Source organism: Aptenodytes patagonicus, chromosome 6 (assembly GCF_965638725.1).
Source record: "Aptenodytes patagonicus chromosome 6, bAptPat1.pri.cur, whole genome shotgun sequence".
NCBI lineage: Eukaryota > Metazoa > Chordata > Aves > Sphenisciformes > Spheniscidae > Aptenodytes > Aptenodytes patagonicus.
Genome location: NC_134954.1, coordinates 45,937,832 through 45,957,958, shown reverse-complemented (window position 1 = coordinate 45,957,958; position 20,127 = coordinate 45,937,832). Strand labels below are relative to the sequence as shown.

Genomic DNA, 20,127 nt, shown 5'->3' with positions numbered 1-20,127 from the left:
GACATTCTTAAAAATCTCTGTTTTCTCTAAAATTCAGTTTGCAGACATCTTTTGGGGTGTTTTGGGGGGTTTTTTCTACACATATTCACTAATGGTGTTTATAAGTAGTTGTCACAATTCTGTTGCACGTTAAGGATTACAGCATGTGAATTAGTCCTTTAATACCCTAAGTGCATTCAATATGAGGACAGAGCATTTGTAAATAGAACATACTTATGGATTATGTTTTCAATAATAATAATAGTTACCCAATGACTTTATAACCTTTCTGGGATTTGTTTTGACGTTTTGTCTTAAGTGAAGTCGGACAGTATTTTGGGGGAATTTCTGAATGCGAAGGGGATAAGACAGTGGAGAGGCATTTGCTCGCTTTTCTTTGTTAATGCCTTTGGAAATGCTTGCTCTGGTCTCTTGCCCCCACCTTCTACTGGGCTTTTTGCAGAACTGGTGTATTCGCATAAGACCTATCCCAACTATTAGGTAAGGTATTATAGTTTAAATAGGAAAAAGGGGGGGGGGGGGTGTTAAATATGTATATATATTATCAGTAGAATTAAAATATGTAAGTTGTTTTATTTTTAAACTGGGCAGGAGAGTTCACCCGTACTTGTAGTGCCCAATTCACAGTCTGAAGGGAAAGGTTCTAATTCAGTTAGGTCCCTTGGTGATTCTGTATTGAGCAAGAAAAGGCCATATAGATTAAACTTGAATTAAATTATGTGCATGTACCAAGTGCTTGCTGGATGTTTTTGTATTGTTCATAGAATCTGTGATACAAGAAATAAATTGCAGTTAATTGCTGTCAGAGTCTCTTTTCCTTTTAAAAAGCTTGAAGGCAGAAACACTAGATACTAGTACAATGCCAAGAGTGTGGAATCAAATCAGGAAAATCCAGCAGTGAAGAGTGTTTAAGCAACTTTCACTCACATGCCTTACCTGTGCATACTGATTCACCATCTGCCTGGTAAATGTCAGCTTTCTTGTGTTACGCTAACAGAAAACAAAATCTAGAGGTGATCGCTGATTTGGGTGCTTGCCGCTGTAGCTGTGAGATTAGATTTTTCGTCTTCTGCCCTTGCTTTAAAATCTGCCACTGCTTTTTCTTTAGTGACAGGGAGATTGAGCATGCAACGCAAGTAATTTGTTCCAATACTTTCATCATTTACATATCTAAATCTGTTAAGTATGAGAAATTTTCACTGACTTTGGAAGGGCAGCTACAACTGCACTAGAAGTTTTGTTGGAAAAGTCACGAGCCAGAAAAGTTTGTTACGCATAATCGAGGCTCCTGGTTGCATTTCTTCTGTGATCTGTATGAAAATACTACATTGTTAGCCTCTCTTGCATTGGCTGTTACAGTGTGTATTCAGTCAGCAAAGAGTTTTCAGACGCTTCAAGTGTCATATTGATGGAGACAGAAGTGGGACTACAGGTATTACATTCAGCTGATGGTCTGATTCATGGAATCATAGAATAGTCTGGGTTGGAAGGGACCTCTAAAGGTCATCTAGTCCAACCCCCCTGCTGTGGGCAGGGACATCTTCAACTAGATCAGGTTGCTCAGAGCCCCGTCCAACCTGACCTGGAATGTTTCCAGGGATGGGGCATCCACCACCTCTCTGGGCAACCTGTGCCAGTGTTTCACCACCCTCAGTGTAAAAAATGTCTTCCTTATATCTAGTCTATTTCTCCCCCCCTTTAGTTTAAAGCCATTCCCCCTTGTCCTGTCGCAACGGGCACTGCTCAAAAGTTTGCCACCACCTTTTTTATAAGCCCCCTTTCAGTACTGATAGGCTGCAATAAGGTCTCCCCAAAGCCTTCTCTTCTCCAGGCTGAACAACCCCAACTCTCTCAGCCTTTCTTCATAGGAGAGGTGTTCCATCCCCCTGATCATTTTTGTGACCCTCCTCTGGACCCGCTCCAAGAGGTCCGTGTCTTTCTTATGCTGAGGGCTCCAGAGCTGGACACAGTGCTCCAGGTGGGGTCTCCCCAGAGCAGAGTAGAGGGGCAGAATCACCTCCCTCCATTCTGCTTTGTGCGGGATCTCTTTACAGTGAGATTCAATTTTTCTTGTAAGTTCAAGATCAAATGCTTTAACTTCAGTAACTTTTTCCAGCTTTTTATTCAATTTGCCTGGCAGATTGCTGTGTGTGAATGCAAATAATCTGAAGACTCTTCTCCATTTTTGGCATTTTCAGTGGAGGTGGTTGTTGAGGCTGTTCTTTTACCTCCACTTCCACTCGGTTTGCCCGGCCCTTGCACTGCCCTGACCCAGAAGCTGGCTTGATCATCAAGTGGCTATGTGGTGAACCCGTTCAGAGAAGTGGTAAAAGGTAGATTTAAGACGAAGCAGCAAACATAGGTTGTGTTCATAGTATGGTGCACAGTCTTGTCACCCAGAGGAGAGGGCAGGCAGTAGCAAACACCCCGGGGGGCAGCAGCAGGGGCAGTGCCAGCTTGGGATGACAGAGAAGCTCTGGTGTAAATTGCAATTCCTGTGCCAACCCACTGTAGTCATTAGTGACAGAGAGAGATAATTATGGGCCTGTCTTGTCCTGTTGAGCATTTATTACTGATTATTTGAAGTCCCATGTGTTAGCTGTAAATAAAATTATTTTTCTCTGAACATTTTCCATCTGGCAGCCATTGAATGGAGTTCATAAAGCAGCTGTTGAGCCGTGGCTGAAAGGGCTGCCATACTGCAAGGTAACAGTGGAAATGTTTACAGATTTCATGTGAATGTCCTCAGTAATTACACTTAAAAGGTGAAAACAAATAATAGCGTAAAAGAGCAGTGTTTGATGACCTTTTCAGTGCTTTCATGGTGGATCTGTGGCTTTATAAAGCCATATATAGTAAATACAGTGAGTTGAATTCCTAGAACTTTGGATGGCGGAGCTGTATTTGCTCCCTGAACAATCATACTGGCATGCTTGCTATGAATAAATCCGAATACAGGGCTTGAGAAACAGGCATCGCCTCCGTTTCCCTTCCTTCAGCCCCCTTGCTGCCCCGGCCCTTCGCTGCCATGAGCAGCTGGGTGGCTAGATACTGAACTGGATCAGGAACCTAATGTGGCAGTAGAGATGGCCTCTGCAGGTGACAGCTGGGTGAATGACTGCATGTGGCGCAAGTCGGGCTCAAAATGGGCATAGGTTTGTTGGGTCTCTGCTCTGCACTGGTTCTGGAGGCTGTCATGTTTTTCTTCAAAATCTGGGTGTGTACTTTAATAAAATAAAATCAGAAGTCATCATCTAGCTGTGGAGGAGAAGGAGACTTTAAAGCGTGTCACTTGGTAAAGCTGTGCTTGCTTGTAAGCAGGCTGTGACAGTATGTCTGAGGTGTAAAGTGAACAGTGTTTCCTCAAGGTGTAGTTATATTGTATGGCCAATAACTGTCAGCGTAAGCATTAACTGATCACAGTGAATTGTCACCACGATGTTACTAAAGACAAAGAAAAGAAATGCTTGTGGAGAGAGGTAGTATGTTTTACTGTGGCAGCTGGTACAACTGAAAAGCACAGAAAGCTTTGGGGCATTCAGGACCTTCACATACAAAAGTGGATGGAAAGTTATATCTGCTGTAACAGCCACAGTGAGGTATTTCGGTTCTTGGATTTAGTGGTGTTTGCAAAAGGACCTCCACTCTTTTTCTCTGCAGAGCAGGAAAGTTCTATGGCTCATGTGAGCAAGGAGAAACCAAGGAGCAGAGCCTAACGTTCAGGAGAGATGCTGGAGTTCATGAGGATATTTGGGATAGGAGATAGAAAAAGAAGTAAGAAAGCAAGATATACCAGCTGTGGGAAGACAGAATTATATCTTCCTGGCTCTGTAAGCAGGTGGGAGGCGCAGTAACTCTGCTCATGCTCTGAATACACAGCATTGATGCTCACTTTAAGTAAGTAACAGATTACAGGAGTTACCTTTATCTGTAGTGCACCTAGTTCAGCATCCTGTCTTCAAGATACTGAAGATCAGTAGGTACCTCAAAAGGCTATTAGAACCTGCAAGAATTACATGTGGCATAATCTCCCCCCTCATGAAAATCTTTATTTGAATTTTTAAGGATTAGAGATTTATTTCAATCCTGACTCATAAGGTTTTATCTTCCTTTCAGTTCTGCACTTTTTTTGGTATGAAATTACCACACTAATTCTGGATATTCTTGGATATTCTTGTTATCCATGTGCATGTCTAACCCCTGTTTGAATCCTGATAAATCGCTTAGCAGCAGCAGCATCAGTGCTCTATTTGTGCAGTACATGAAGTATCAAATTGCATTTTTTTAATAGATATTTTTAAATTTTCGTTTTTATACTTTTAAATTTGCCACCTTTCAGCTCCAATGTTCTTATAATCTGACAGTGAATGTTTCTAGTTTACTTACCTTGTTACTATTTAAATATATTTTTTAGCGTTTGAAGCATTTCTCTCCTTTCTGGGGTAAATAATACAATTCTATCCAGTCTCTTCATACAACAGGTTTTCATTGCCCCAAATGCTTGCTTTCTCTGAACACCCAAATTCCACAGAACCCATTTTTAAGATGGGGTCCCAACCTTTGCACTGTAATCCAGCTGATATATAGGGTCCATCTATGCATATAAAATTTTTAAAGATTACCCTGTATCTCATTACTGTTGCAGTCTAACACTTCACCTTTTCTTGTCATGGACGCATGTTAAGCAGAAATCTGAAGTGAACTGTCTGCAGTAGTGCCTGGGCCTCTTTCCCAGGTTTATACAACTAACGAGACAGGTTTATTTGGATTTTTGTACCGTGTGTGTAGTTCAGTTTCCTCTGCATTCTGCAACTGTTTGTGTTTATTAACATCTGTCTTCTGCTGTCCTGGTGTAAATTCAGCTAGTACATTTAGTTATCTTCTGCTGAACTTCTTTTTCCCAGTCCTGATTTGGCTAAAACAAATTCCTGGGTGTCAGCTGAACATTTTGCTGTTTGGCTCTTCACCTCCAGAGTTTCAGATCATTAGTAAGTATGTAATTAAGAAAGTATTAGTGAGTATAATACTAGCTCTTTTGAACTAGTAAAAAAAATTGTGTATTGCATAAAAGTCACAAGTTAAACCATCTCTAACCAGGTAATCTCATCAGCTTGCTTAACCTGTGTTCAGAGTTCATAGCCGGGGTGTTTTAGGCAAGCAGGCTCTGGTTTTCCAACTCTGGTTGTTAATAGCTAACTGTTTTTTCAGTTAGTTTAATTTAGAATACTTGGTTCAAGATGAACTACAGCAATTACTTATTTTTTCTCAAAGTGGGTATGTGTGTCCTCTCCTGACAAGATGGAAGGTAGCCTGGAAACAGAGGAATGAGAAGAAAATGCGCTCCCGCTGCTCCCATATTCCTTCCTTCCCCTGGACACTTGTTCCCTACCAGGACACTTTCAGATCCCCGCCTCCATTCGAGAAGTCCTCGTGTGGTGGCTGCCAGGGAAATCAGTGCCAGGGAGCAGAGTGGACCACTGTGAACGGGGCAGGAGGAGCAAAAGGATGGGGTGGCTGGGTGGGCCTCAGCACCCGCAAGAACAGAAAGACACTGGGGTACTGGTCAGTAAAGCTTGTCTAGACTAGGGATATATGAGAGCTTAAAAAGGAGGTGTAAGGATTGGCATTCATTTCTATGTGTGGGGAGGTTATGGTTTCAAACCAAACATTTCATCTCTTACTTTGTAAACTGCAAGAACTAACAGGAATTGACAACCTTAATTTCAGCCATCATGGTCTTATCTGTACACACAACTTAATAAGTATTTATGTTCTAGGTGCCTGGTCTTGTATATCTTGGCAATCTTAATCATACCATACTGTTAAAGCAAACATGAAACAATGTAGTAAGCAGCATATCTGGAATATGATGTCGTGATGCTCAAAAATCTGATTCCTTCTTTTTCTCACAAGTTATTGTAAAAGGTAGTAGTAGTGAAGATGATAGAATACAAATACGATGATGTATAAGTGCAAGGTAAATTGGACCAAATTCAAGAGTACTGAGAACCTGCAAATAACATGAGACTAAGAGCTTGTTCAAAAACTAGAAGTCACGTTGGAAACTTGTTTAAACTGCATGTGTCAAGATGTAAATCTTGCAGGCAGCTTCCTGCATTGCTTGGTGCTTACTGTATGTTATGAGGAGGTTCCTTTGAGGTGTTTGCAAGTCATGTTAAGAATTTGATTTCTAAGATGTTGGTGTTGTAGAGGACCTCAAGCACCTCAAACAGTTAATGCTTTTGCTGATTACATATGCAAAAGATGATGCAAGTGTAGAAACCAAGCTTGTAAAACCGGAGGTCCTTTGCTGAATAGTGTATGAGAGGATTGGAAATTCTTCCTAGCAAAACATTGCATTTATCAGCAGGAATTTGGCAACATCTACCTTTGCAAACATTCCTAAATACCCGATTCAAGAGACTCCTCACTTGCATATTTCATCTATTTCTAATCCCATTTGTATAGCAATTGACTCTATACTGGAGTCACGATTTCTATCAGCAAGCATTATTAGTTTTGCAATGTACTTGAATTTGTAGCTGGGAAATTGTTTTTTAAAGTTCTTTTCAGATACTTGGCTGGGAGATGTTGCTGATGCAAAAGATCTGCTCCTGAAAATGGTTCCGATGAGGTAGTCTTTTGGCTGGAATCACCATGATACATGCATAGGAATTGGGAGAAAGTTGTTGATTTGCTTATCTTGGACAAACTGGCTGATACTCGCCAAAAAAGTGACAAAACTAGATACCTCCTTAAAAATGATAAAAATCAAAGGGAAACCTGGGTAGTCTGGTTTGTGGTTTGCACTTTTGAAAATGCAGGATACTCAAAAAAAAATTGGGCATATAACATGGAGGACTAAGACTGTTGAAATATAACTTGTGTGTTAAAGTTGGGATAGAAAACCACTTAAACTGTTGTCGTTAATGAAGTCTTTAAGAACTGTTTAGTAATGTATATTACAAATAGTAATAGTGCATGGGTTTTCTTTTGTGCTTTCTGGAAGATGAAATACAACATGGAGAAGACTTGGTACTGTAGGAAAGAATGGGGTTATTATATTTGCGGGGACACAGGCTATTCCTGAAATTCGTATAAAAATTGTAACTACTTAAAATGCAGTGAGTTTACAATTAATTTCTTTCATGGCCAGTTTACCAGTATATACATATAGGTAGAGTATTACTTATCTGTGAGCATTTGTCAGACTAATATCTGGTTTATGTGAGACAAAAATCATGGCAACAGGGAGAGACATAACAAAATTCCAGGTGCTTAGAAGAATTTAATTTGCTTTTTCCAAAAATTTGTAAGTTTTCTTTCACTGTTTTTAAGGAAAATCAGGTTTAATTCTTTTTCTTCTTTTTGTTTCCTAAGAGTTTCTAAACTGATGTTGGAAGTAAATATTTGGTACTTAAACATTTCAGTGTTCACACACAAACACAAAAGCTCATTTGAACAGTCACTTTCAATACTATACAGATTTTGATTTATATACATTGACTTGCTTTGTTTTGATGTGAGATGCAGCTACTACTTTGAAATGCTGTTTTATCTTTGTTGATTAGCAATCGTTTACTGTAAGACAGAAATTTCATATAATACTCAGGGTTGAAGTGTGACTCTACTGCTTAGGCAACACATCTCCAAAGAGTATTCTCTTTCCTGTAATACTGAAGTGTAGTTTGCAGTGAAATGGACGTTTCCCTGACTTTGTGTTTAAAATGAAATGTCTTGAATGTGGTCATGGTACCACCACCTGTATTGACACTTCTAAGTCTTTTCCTCGGGGTGGGGGGGGACGGGACTAGGGGGGCAGTAAAGTTGAGCAAGGAGAGGGGCATTTCTCCTCTTTCCACCTTTCTTCTGATCTGAGCACCCCTCTGCCTCCAGGCCCTTTCCCAAAGCAGAAATGCTCTACTGGTTGTTTTGCTCCAGCTCTGAAGAGAGGAGTGCCGCCTTAGGGTAGCCAGAGGCTTGAGTAGATTGGGCAGCACAGGGCGGTACACAGAATTAGCATTGTGGCTATGGAGGTAATATCCATTCTTAATATTTGGTATTTGGAGTTCTGTATAATACAGTGGTATTGCTATATCACCATTGGGAGTATTTCCTTGTATTTTGAAGTTATTTTTTAGATATTAAGTATTTTCATATCAGTATTTAAAGAAGAACTGAAAAGTAATTTTCACAGATCAGTGCAGAATTTAACATTCATTGCACTCTGCCTACATGCATAGTTTTGGAAGTTATGCAACCTCTTTTTATAGAGTTGTGTATTCTGGTGATCTAGGCTTGCTCAGTTATTGCTTAGAAATATAAGTGTATTAGGAGCTATATATGATACAAAACTTAGGTCATGACAAACTACTATGTTCCTCTAAATATAAAAATATTTATCTGCAGTAAGGTTCAAGTAGAAATGGCTTCCATCGTTACATATACTGACTTTAAAACTACGGAGTAGAAAAGCTAAGTTGCTGTGACGTAGGGCCATACACAGTCTGGTTGTGGAAGGAATTTGCATGGAGATGTTGCATATTTAGTTCAGACAGAAGAAGGTTTAAAACTTAAGCGCCCAACACAGAAGCAATTGCTATTGGTTATCTGCAAACTGCAGTTGCGGGGGAGAGGGAGGGCTGTAGCAGGGCATATTGTCACCTTGGCACTCAGGGAGTGCCCTTCCTGACAAGTGCCGGTCGTTATTCCAAATTGCGGAGGTACTAGGTCATCATAGTGCAATTGCTCAAGCAATTTTTTTTAAGATGAGCAAACCACATTTTTTCTGATCTCATTATTGGAGGAGGCTGGACCTGTTTTTCAGAAACATTACAGACAGAAAAATCAACCTGAGGCAGACACCTGGCATGAAAAAATTTTGCCTGAATGCTAATAGTTTGGCAACATTTTAATAAGCAAATGAAAACAGTATGTAGTAATGGGAATTCAGCTGCAGTCATTGCTACCAGATCCACCAAGAATAATGGACTTGCATACCAACCCAGACTTACGCCAAATATTGTGATTGTAGGTAACTAAATGACCATGGAATCTGGAGCAGAGAACCAGCAGAGTGGAGATGCAGCCGTTACAGAGGCAGAAACCCAACAGATGACAGTACAGGCACAACCACAGATTGCAACGTTAGCCCAGGTATAAAATTATACGGTGTAATAGTTTTACCTATTGGATAATTTTTTTAAGAGGGATAATGTCTGCTCATGGGCCTGAGAGAAGGTTCCATTGATACGATTCTGAAACAGGTGCAATGTATAGTTGCTTTAATATTTGTCTTCACATTTTTAAAGCAGTAGAGATTTTTAACTTCCCGTCACACTAGGCTGTGTTAGTTCTGAAGAACTGTATGTGTGTAAACTGTGTAATGTTAACAGAATAATGAATTAAAATATTTCTAGCATTCTTTACCACAACCATGCCACTGAAAGGTATTTTTTTCAAAACATGTAATTTACTGTCTTTTTTATATTGACTGGATTGTTTTGCTGTTATGTTTTCTGTTAGAAACTTGTCTATAGCAGGCAGTTTAATTCTGAAGAAAACAAACTGAAAATGTAGATAAATAATGCAGCAAATACAACATCTTATCAGATGGGCTTAATATTGCAAACATTATAATCAAGTGGAACAACCTGGCATTTGACAGCTCGTGTTATCCTGTTGTCTCCAGAATTTCACAGAATTGTTGGCTGTTTAGAGAGACAGTAGTAGATCATTTATTATCCCCAAATTATTTTGGAGAGACAAGAAATGCGATCCCAGCTACATCTCTAATTTTGGAGCCCGGTTTCATTCTTGGATACACTAATGTTTGGCAGAAGCAACTCCATTGTGTAAATGAGTACAGAATCTGTTCGGTTCTCTTCTGTAACCATTTCATTTTAAAACTATTTGCAGTCTGCAAAGAACAAACAGGTTTTTTAGATCTTATAGTTTGGGGAATTGAGTGTCTTTTAGGTGGCACAAGTGTTAAATCACTTATCATTTTATAAAGTGATTAATGTCTTTTTAAAGTCATTGCACCTTTTGGTAAACCAGAGATAGTACGCTTCCATTCAAGTGATAGTATAGGGATTGGAGCTGTTGAAATGCACAGGGTGATTTTGTTCAGTGAAGCTGTAGTGTGAATTTGCAGGACACCAGCTGCCCTGCACCAGCTTGCCTCTTTGGGCAGTTTTCTCACTGTGTAACTTGGGCACAGGATGTAGGTGGTGTGAATAACACTTCAGTGTGAACTGAGTGGAAGTAGTTTATTTCTCTTGCAAAACCAGTAAACTGCTTCTCACTTGGTATGCATTAAGATTTAGTCCAGAGAAGCAAGAATGTTTTAAATTTGTGTGCTAACATACTAACCTCCAGGTAGCTGAACTTGCAGATATGTAGTGGGTTGAATGCATTTTACTTGGGCAAAATTACCCTGCTACTTGAATGAGAATTTTTTCCAAGTAAGAAAAAGCTATACAGCTATGGTTAACAAATCCATGTGAACCACAAAGAAATATGTTATATTTTTCCTAATTTTCTCTGTTGTCATTCACTGTATTATTTACACCGTAGCTTTTCCCCAGGCTTTATATTCCTTGTGGAGGTGATGTAACAGTCTAAACATAATTCCTTGTCTTGTTCACATCAGTGTTACGTTATTACGATATTTTTAATATGCGAAGTGGCAGCGTTTGGCATTAGGGAGTGCCCTCAGAGGCTTAGGCAAATCTAAATAACTAATTATGTCAATTTAATTCTTTCATTATCTCTTGTAAGGTCACCCCTCTTGTAAACTTAGTTTAATTGCTGCATTTTTAGTGAGTTCAGGGTAGTTTTCAGAGTCAAAAGGAAACTCGTTCCAGTTCCACAAGGTATGAGTCAGAGACATCTGCGGAAGTTACACTCTGCTGTTGGCTTAATCCAACCGCAGAGTGGCCTCCAGTTGATGAGCTTTGCTGTCATTGCCAAAGACTGTTTAGTCAGACATGCATTATTAAAAAAGGTTGCTTTGTAAAGGAATATAATTTGCTAGAGGAAAGTGTGCTCATGTTAATCTCAGCCCCGGTTTCTCTCAGATGGGAGTTAAGTACTGCCATGTAATGCTGCAGCCATTTTCATAAAAAAGGAAGGTAGAGGCAAACACAAATTTGTGGATTAGGGAGAGACAGCTGTGGAGGAAAGAGGTCTACATGTAATTCCTCTTAATTTTGTTGTTAAGCAAGATTTCCTTGTAAGTGGCGGATGTTTATGGAAATTCAGAGATCAGCTACTGCAGCTTTTTTGAGAACCACGTGTTCATGGGGACAGCAGAGGATTTACTTCTGCATTTGGTACATAGCAGCTTTTTGAGATTAGGTAGGACAGCAGTGCAGCCCCTTCTCGCATTGTAGCTACATGGATCAAAAATTCTTGAAAATGCCGTTGAACACTGGAGGATTGTTAAATTTTCCAAACTTGGGTATCTAGGAGAAGGCTGGCTAGTCAGCGACCCATGACCTGGCTGAGGTCTGCCAGAGCAGCTCACGCTTGCCTGCAGTCCTTCCCTGAGGGCTACAATGGTGAGTCAGGCGCAAACCAAGGGCCGTGTGTGCTGGTACGGCAGCCCTGGCACCCTCCTGCCTTTCAGGAGCCCCCAGGCGTGAACACGTGCATTGTGTCACCAGACAGTTGTTGAGTACTGGATGTGCACGGGGGCATCTGCCCAGCCACGTAGCAACCTTGGTGCATGGCCCTTCAGCCACCCATAATAGTTCTTGTGACCTGCCAGAGTGAGACTTCCCCGCGTGACATGAACAGCTTCGCGTGGGTATCGCTGTCCTCGGAGCCTGAGCCCCTGCACAGGACATGTGTGGCTGTGCACGCAGTGCTAACGTACCGTGCTGAAGTCATTAGCGTATCCCTGTTGGCATAGCCACTATGCCTACAGGTCTGTGCTGGAGAAACAAAGTTGTGTTTAGGAACTGAGGGTTTAAAATGTGGGCCATTTTTCCTCATAGAAGTAACTCTAAGACTAGAGTTTGTGTTGACCCGTTACACTGAATCACAATAACTGCCTACAAACCATTTGTTTCCACTGCAAACCCATGGGTTTTCTGTCTGAACACGCGGTCAGTTTTCTTTATTTAAATGGACTTTGCCAACTGCTCAATATGGTTTAGTCTCTAGAAAGTCTGAAAGGTGTGACTCCCTAAAAATTTTAACTTCTTACATCTGGCAAACGCTTTGCATTTTCTTGAGTGAGAACAAAAATAGCTCCACTCCCATGTTTCTGCCTTTGACTCAGCAGCGTCTGTAGGAGTACACCCAAGTCCTCGCAATATCTAACTTACTTAAGCAAAAGGTAATAATGTGTTTTTATTAGGTTACCTCAAAATAGAGACAGTTGTGTTTTTCTTGTTCTTGTCAGTGGTTTTACAAGCAATGTTTTGAGCCTGCAGAAATTCTGCATTAGATTAATTTGTAAAGTAGGTCAGATGTTGGGCTTAGGCAGTTCAGGGGGTTTTATGTTACGCTGAAACATTTGGGTCATCTAACTGGATTCTAGAAGAGACTTAATTCTTTCACCAAAAAGTGTTCTTGGTAGTGAAATAAGAAGATTTTGCAATAACCTAATTTATGCTCACTGTCTCTTCTTTGCAGGTATCTATGCCAGCAGCTCACGCAACGTCTTCTGCGCCCACAGTGACCTTAGTTCAGCTGCCCAATGGGCAGACGGTTCAAGTGCATGGAGTAATTCAGGCTGCCCAGCCGTCAGTTATTCAGTCTCCACAGGTCCAGACAGTTCAGGTACTGACTGAAGAAAATTCCTATTACGTGAATTGGGCCTTTTGAATAGTCCTGCCAGTTCACTGGTTTCTAATGTGTTTGTGTTCTGGATTGTGTTTTTGCTTATATAAACTTTAAGAGCATGTTGAAGGCAAAAACGGTACAGTATTTGCTACTCTGTGACTTTTTTTCTCTTCTGGTTTAACCACTTTTCACTTTCAAACATTGCTGAGTTTCATTTCCCTCTAGAATTTGGTTGGTGAGTTTAACGGCTTCATGGTTTTTCTTACAGTATTACTCTACTTTTTCTCTCTACGGTATTTTCATACATCTTTATTAAGTAAGAGTTCATACTATTCTGAAGTGAACAAAAGGGATTTTTTTAATAATGTAATCTTTAATCATTAATGAGGCTGATACTCTGGGACGAGAGTCTTTGCTACTTAGAAAATATTTGCATTGTTTTACAAAACAGATGTCTGTATGTTAATGGTCCTTAAAATAAACCTATCAGTCCGCTCATAAAAATGGTTTTAAAATTTGCCTGTTGAATGTTTGTTTGCTTTGTAGAGCCTTAGCATTTTCTCTTCTGTAAAGCAAGACAGATAATGCAGTATGATGAGATGGCTTGAAGACACAGGAGACAAGTAGTCTGAAATCTTTAAAACCTGTAACTTTTTTTTTTTTAACCACTTTAAGCCCAGTGTTACTGAACGCAGAAAGAGAAATCGCTTGGCATACAGCAGCTACACAGGGCAAGGACTGCACGTCATTCCTTTGCTATTAGTACACTGAGCTCAAAGAAAGTTTAATTTTAAAAAGTAGTCATTGTGACTATTTGATACAGATATTTAGCTGGTATTATTTTAAAAAACAATAAGGCCTGCATAACTTAAAACAGACCATTCTGATAATAATCTTTGTTTACTCCTTGTCAGCTTTAGTGCTGAGTTTCTGGCAGGCTCTACCCTCCTCAGCCATTGGAGTCAAAAGTTTAGAGTTTTAATCTATCGGAGGTGAGCAGTTTTCAGATAAGTGCGCAAGTTACTAGCCCAGGGGTGGAAGATAAGAGACTGACAATGAAACCATGCTTGGAATTCACCTGGCTCAGCGCAAAGCCAGAACCTGTTTGGAATGCTGCAATATTCAAAGCCTGGTAGTTCACAGTCAGCCATGGACCTGTTCAGGCCCTCTGTCTGATAACTCTGAGATTTGAGCACCAGCAAGCTTTTTGAGCCTTTAGGAATCTTACCTACAGTGCATAAAATGTCAGGCTGTGAGCTATGTTTTTCACACAGGCATTTCTCTGTTCGCTATCGTTAGCTTTTCTGTATTTGTCACGTGACTATAGTCTTTTGGAAAACAGTCTCCGTTTTTATGTACTGGAGACGTTTTTACATTTTTGGTACACTTCAGATTTAAAATTATTGAAATATGCATGATGCAAATGTTTTAGCTTTCCTTCATAAATCTTTGTCTTTTTTAGCACAGATGTTCAGAATTGCAGTACTGCGTTATTTTTTAGCATCTTCATGTACAACATTTTCCTGACAATTTTCCCCTCCAAAAGGCAGTCTCTCTATAACATATCTACCCAATTATTTATAAATTGATGTTTCTCAACTTCAGTATTTTGCTCTTTGTTTCCAAACGTTTCTGCTGTCTTAATTTGGTTTTAGTTTTTCTCTCCCTAAATTTTACTAAAAAAACCTTTCTTTGTTTCCTTAAAATGGATGGAAACAAGGAATCACGGAAAGCAAAAAGTGTATGGAATTACCGTTTATATTTTCTTATTGGAATATTTAAATTATAAAGGACATTCTCACAGGTAGATAACTGGTTGTAGTCATTCTTCACTGGATCTGTTACTAAACAGCCTGCCCTTTCTGTTCATTGCCTAGGTAGAAGCACTGTAGAATACTTGCATTGTAGTGTTTTTCACAGGATGTCAACATTTCCTTAAAATAAAGACACTGGAAGTGTCTTGTTAAGTTTGATTGCTGTTCTTATTTACAGATCTCCACTATAGCAGAAAGTGAAGATTCACAGGAATCAGTAGACAGTGTCACAGACTCACAGAAACGAAGAGAAATTCTTTCCAGACGACCCTCCTACAGGTATGGGGGTTAAAAGCAGAAGCATTTTGCTTGATGGATGCGTTCTTCACATGGGGAGACAAGCAGTGTGGTTGTATAGTTATTTTTAGATTTACCATTTAACTGAAATCTCTCTTCTGCAATGTCTTTCCATGGAATAGGATGTAAAGAGAGAAGCAGATAGGAGGAGGAGGAAGAAACCTCAGCTGTTACACTCAGTTAAGACAGAAATGAGCTGAGAATAAGCTAATTGCCAAATTTGTGAAACATTGAGGTATCATTGTGCTAGGTGCCTTAGAGATAGCTTTAATGGATACTTAATACATGAAATACACTGAAGCTTTGCAAGAAAGTGGCTTCTGTATAATCTGTAGTCTGCAAAAAATCAACTCTATTGTTTTTTATTATTGTTGAAATGCTAGCAGCAATCAAACTTAATTCCTTTCTCCCATGAGACTTTCAATGAACATGTGGTGTTCAGTGGCTCAGAGAATTTCTGCTTGAGCAAAATTGGTTGTGTTTAAAGTTTAAGAAGTCAGAGTATCAGCTGAATGTAGTGATAGGCATCTAGTATCTTTAGTTGTCATGGCAAATACTTCTGCGGTAAGACCAACTGAGGTGCTCCTTCACGTGGTGTTAGTTATATGTTACTTTATTAATTAAACCCTTGCACAGCTTTTTCTGGCTATACTAAATCTCACTTTTCATTCTTAAAACATTCTTAAGACGCTGAGTAGCGTTAAGGAACAGCTCTGGAGTTCAGAAGGTTTTAAGTGACCTGTGGATTCCTGCTGCTTCAGAAAGTTCAGATGCTCCTTTTTTCTTTACGAGGAAAATATATATAAGCTCGACTCTTGGCCTGAGCATATCTCACCCATTTTTATTTTTTTTTAGTACTTCCAGATATTTTCTACCTTCTCAAGCAGCCTTCAAGGCTGTTCTGCTGAAGATAGTGAAAATCATTGCTGAAGATCCCTAGCCATAATAGATCTGGGAATATATTTTTAATTGTGAGGAGCAGTGTTGCTAACTTCAAGGCTGCCACAGACTTCCTTGCAGTCTGCTTCTGCAGTGAGACACTTGCTTTTACTATATATGGAAGAATGGCTGTATATCATGAGACAACAGAGCTAAGTAAACAAGCAGCAAAACTGAGAAGAGGGGACTTGTGCATGCTAACTTCTCGTTGAGATGGACTCCTTTGCATGCACTGATGCCACACCACAGCCTCTGTCCTCAGACAAGATCCTGGTGACTCAGCAAAACTTTGTAATTGTAAAACTTGTATATGCAGCTCAGACTCTGGGCCAGCGTAGGGGGTCATGTCAGAAAGGCTGAGCCAGACTACAGCTGTGTTTAGCGAGTTCCCAGTTGGCATTATTCAAGCTGCTGTAACTGGCTCCAGAGACAAGATAGGTGCAGATAGGTTCACAGAATTGAAGAGCTATACCTCTTCCTCAGAAACTCCACCTTGATCCTGCTGCTGAAGTACATCATGTGTTCCCCATGTCAGTTCATAGTTCCTATATTTGTAAAGCTGCCACCTTACCTTCTATCTTAAATCCATCTTTATGATGGCAAAGGTAGGTTTTAACCACCAGATCATATCTGACATAAGCTTAAAAAGTGGTGAGCTGTAGCTTCTTCTTTTCTATTTTGAGCTTCTTGGGTTTTGTTCCTCATCCTCCCTGCTCTCTCCATATTTTTTCATCTGTTTTGTCCACTAGGTTTTTTGGTCTGACACCCGGATTGCAAACTCTCTAGATGGGAATTTTTTATTTGTCCAAGTGGTGCTTGGCACAGTGGCGTGCTTGTGCAATGCTGGGGTTCCTGCGTGCACACAGAATCAAAACAGCAACAGCAAAGCTCTGTTTGTCGAGTTGCTTAGCAGAGTGACTGCTCTCCCCAAATAGCTCCATACAGATGTTCTGGCTCCCAAAGCCTTAGGAGCCTTATTTAAGAAATGAGTGTTGTCTTTGAGCTTGGGGTCTACAGCTGTGTTTGCTTCATCACACTTTGAGTTCTAGTGACAGTCCACAGGAAAACATATGAGGAGAATTACAAAAAATGTTGCCCTTTACCAAAGTAGCATTTTGCAGTGACATAATAGAATATGTCAGCAGTGAAAAGGGCTTGACAGTCCTCTGAGGGACAGTGTTTGGTCTAAATTAAGCAAATTACAGAAACTGCTATGGTCAGTCTTACAGTCATGTTCAGTGGGACCTGTAGCAGTGATGTTTTAGCAGTTTTGGTTTTGGATAATTAACCCATGGAAGTAATTAAACAAACTGTTCTTTCCTTTACCCATGCTAATCTCACAGCTATTTCAGGCAGGGCACCTGTAAACGTAACTGTGTGACTTCACTCAAATGCTTGGCATTGTCTCCCAGGCAGGTGTTAGATTATAAACTGATTGCTCTTCACAAGCATTTCTGCTAACTTCCTTTATACTAAGCTCTCTGGCTGAGGCCTTTATGGTCTGTGAAATGGAGCAGTTCCCCTGATGTAAGTGAGGAGATAAGTTTTTTACATACTTTTGCTTTCTTCAAATCTTTATGTGGCTAAAAGCAGGAAACAAGTACAAATGGATGAGAGAGAAACATGTTTTTAAGAAAAAGGGAAGGTTGTGATAGCTGTATCTTGGGTTGAGAAGAACCTGTTGAGAAGCACCTGTATCTTGTGTTGATAAGCACAGCTGTTCTGTGCTGGCTCCCTTGTCCATCTGTGCATGGCACTTTGAACAATCCTCTCCAATAAGAGTTTGAAGATAGTGCAGGTTTTTCATTCTGCACCTGTATTTTCCTTGCTGGCTTACTGCACTTTTCAGTTTTCTCCAGCATTATGTATCAAATAGACTTCTTTTTTTCCAATTTTTATTAAAATCTCTACAACACACTGTCTTTGCCAGAAAAATTTTGAATGACTTGTCCTCAGACGCCCCAGGAGTGCCAAGGATCGAAGAAGAAAAGTCTGAAGAGGAAACGGCAGCACCTGCCATCGCCACTGTTACGGTGCCAACTCCCATTTACCAAACCAGCAGTGGGCAGTACAGTATGTAGTCTGAATTTCTCAGTGGTGCTAGTAAGTGGGGATGAGAAGATGAAGAACTATTATTTCTATAACTGTTTGGACTAGGACAAAGCAGGAGGTGAAAATAAGATTACTTTAATTTGACTGTTTGATAACCATGCCTTTTAAACACATTCCTATTGTAAGTATTTGAAATGTTCAATTAACATTCTAGGACTGCTTGCCAATTAGGGCAGGGAATGCATCCTGAGGCAAAATATGAATTAATCATAATGCTATTATAAACTTTTTAACTTAAAGAACCAGATGAGGTAATTCAGAAGCTTCTTTTTTTCCTGGCAGATTATTAATCCTGGTTCACAAAATTGTAACCTCATTAACAGAAAAAACATTACAGTCTGCAATTACATTTTTAGAAAGTCCTGAAAAAATAAGAACTTCAGCAACCCTATTTAAAATATGTAATAAATATACATTTCTGTGTTTTCTTTATTCATTAGATTTTCTAGATACAGTGCTTTGACTTAAAGGATTGAGGATACAGCAGTAAAGCTAGAATTCACACGCTGTCTCACACAAACAAATAGTATTGAATATACAAAAGAGAGAAAGAACTACTTGTTTACATCTTTCTCTTAAAATCTCTTTAAAATTTTGTATCTCTGTTTATTCCTTAGCCATTTCGCCTAATACCCTACTTAATTTTATTGAAACTGATGTGGTTAACTCTGCTTTCCTACCATAACTGTAAAATAACTGCTTGTGCAGATACTTGAGATTTTGATGTGTCTGTATATAGGAACACAGTGAAATTCTGTGGAATCGCAAATGAGGGGTGATGTCTCAGTACACCTGCATGACGGGACTGAGGGAAAGAAAGGAAAAAAACAAACCAAAGTAAGACTGCTTGAAGGGGAAAAAAAAAGTATGAAACTGGACCTTTATGAATGAAAACACTGCTAGGAAGGTGCTGAGGAAGTTGTAGAGAAGGGGGGATACAATCAGAAGAAAAAAAATGCCAAAGCAAGAAGAAAGTGAAACACAAAATGGATAGCAGTAGCAGCAGAGGAGACTGAAGGGCATAAAGCATGGAAGAGGAGAGGAATTTCAGATGAGAAGAAAAAAGAAGGGACTGAGGAAAAGACCTTAACCAACCAAGAAGAAAATCTTAACTAACAAATTAAAAAGTATTCCCCGAGGGAGGATTATAGCTCCTCTGTGTGATGCTGTTTTATCAGAGAAACTAATTTGTGTTTTGGGCTGTGTTTTTTGGCCACCCAAAAAATACAGGTGGTGTGGTTTAACCCCAGCTGGCAACTAAGCACCACGCAGCCGCTCGCTCACTCCCCCCTGGTGGGAGGGGGGAGAGAATTGGAAGGGTAAAAGTGAGAAAACTTGTGGGTTGAGATAAACACAGTTTAATAGGTAAAGCAAAAGCCGCATGCACACAAGCAAAGCAAATGAAGGAATTCATTCACTACTTCCCCTCGGCAGGCAGGTGTTCAGCCATCTCCAGGAAAGCAGGGCTCCATCATGCGTAACGGTTCCTTGGGAAGACAAACACCATCACTCCGAACATCCCCCCCTTCTTTCTTTTTCCCCCAGCTTTATATGCTGAGCATGATGTCATATGGTATGGAATATCCCTTTGGTCAGTTGGGGTCAGCTGTCCCGGCTGTGTCCCCTCCCAGCTTCTTGTGCACCCCCAGCCTACTCGCTGGTGGGGTGGGGTGAGGAGCAGAAAAGGCCTTGACTCTGTGTAAGCACTGCTCAGCAGTAATGAAAACACCCCTGTGTTATCAACACTGTTTCCAGCACAAATCCAAAACATAGCCCCATGCTAGCTACTATGAAGAAAATTAACGCTACCCCAGCCAAAACCAGCACATTCTCCACCCTTTATTCCACACCGTTTACATCATGCTCAGGTCCCACCCTATCTAATACATTCTCATTACCCACCACCACCCTTCCCATCCTTTGATAATAATACACAGATATCATTCCCTTAGTCTGTGGACCACCTCTGTGAAATGTCTGTAAAATGTCCATAAATGACCACAAAATGTCCGTTGCGTTCATTTAGTCCATGACCTTGGGCTCCATCTGTTCTGGTGGTCACTCAGGACAGGAGAGGTGGTGTGTTGTGTGGCGTTACTGGGCACCAAAGCCAGCTCAGGTCGGGTCACTGCTGTACTTGCACTGCTTCTTGTAAGGCTTGTCCTCCATT

At 40.2% G+C, this 20,127-nt stretch overlaps 1 protein-coding gene across 2 annotated transcripts in view; it reads left to right on the top strand.

Moving 5' to 3' along the window:
• The window catches only part of CREB1 (cAMP responsive element binding protein 1), a 44,600-nt gene that overhangs the window by 11,406 nt on the left and 13,067 nt on the right, over positions 1-20,127 (top strand). The window contains exons 2-5 of one of the 2 annotated variants that reach the window (XM_076342401.1): positions 9,035-9,156; positions 12,646-12,792; positions 14,788-14,888; positions 17,776-17,918. In XM_076342401.1, the coding sequence (XP_076198516.1) occupies positions 9,043-9,156; positions 12,646-12,792; positions 14,788-14,888; positions 17,776-17,918 (505 nt within the window). In that variant the 5' untranslated portion in view covers positions 9,035-9,042. The remainder of the gene's footprint in view (positions 1-9,034; positions 9,157-12,645; positions 12,793-14,787; positions 14,889-17,775; positions 17,919-20,127) is intronic. The other variant, XM_076342402.1, reaches the window with a different exon arrangement.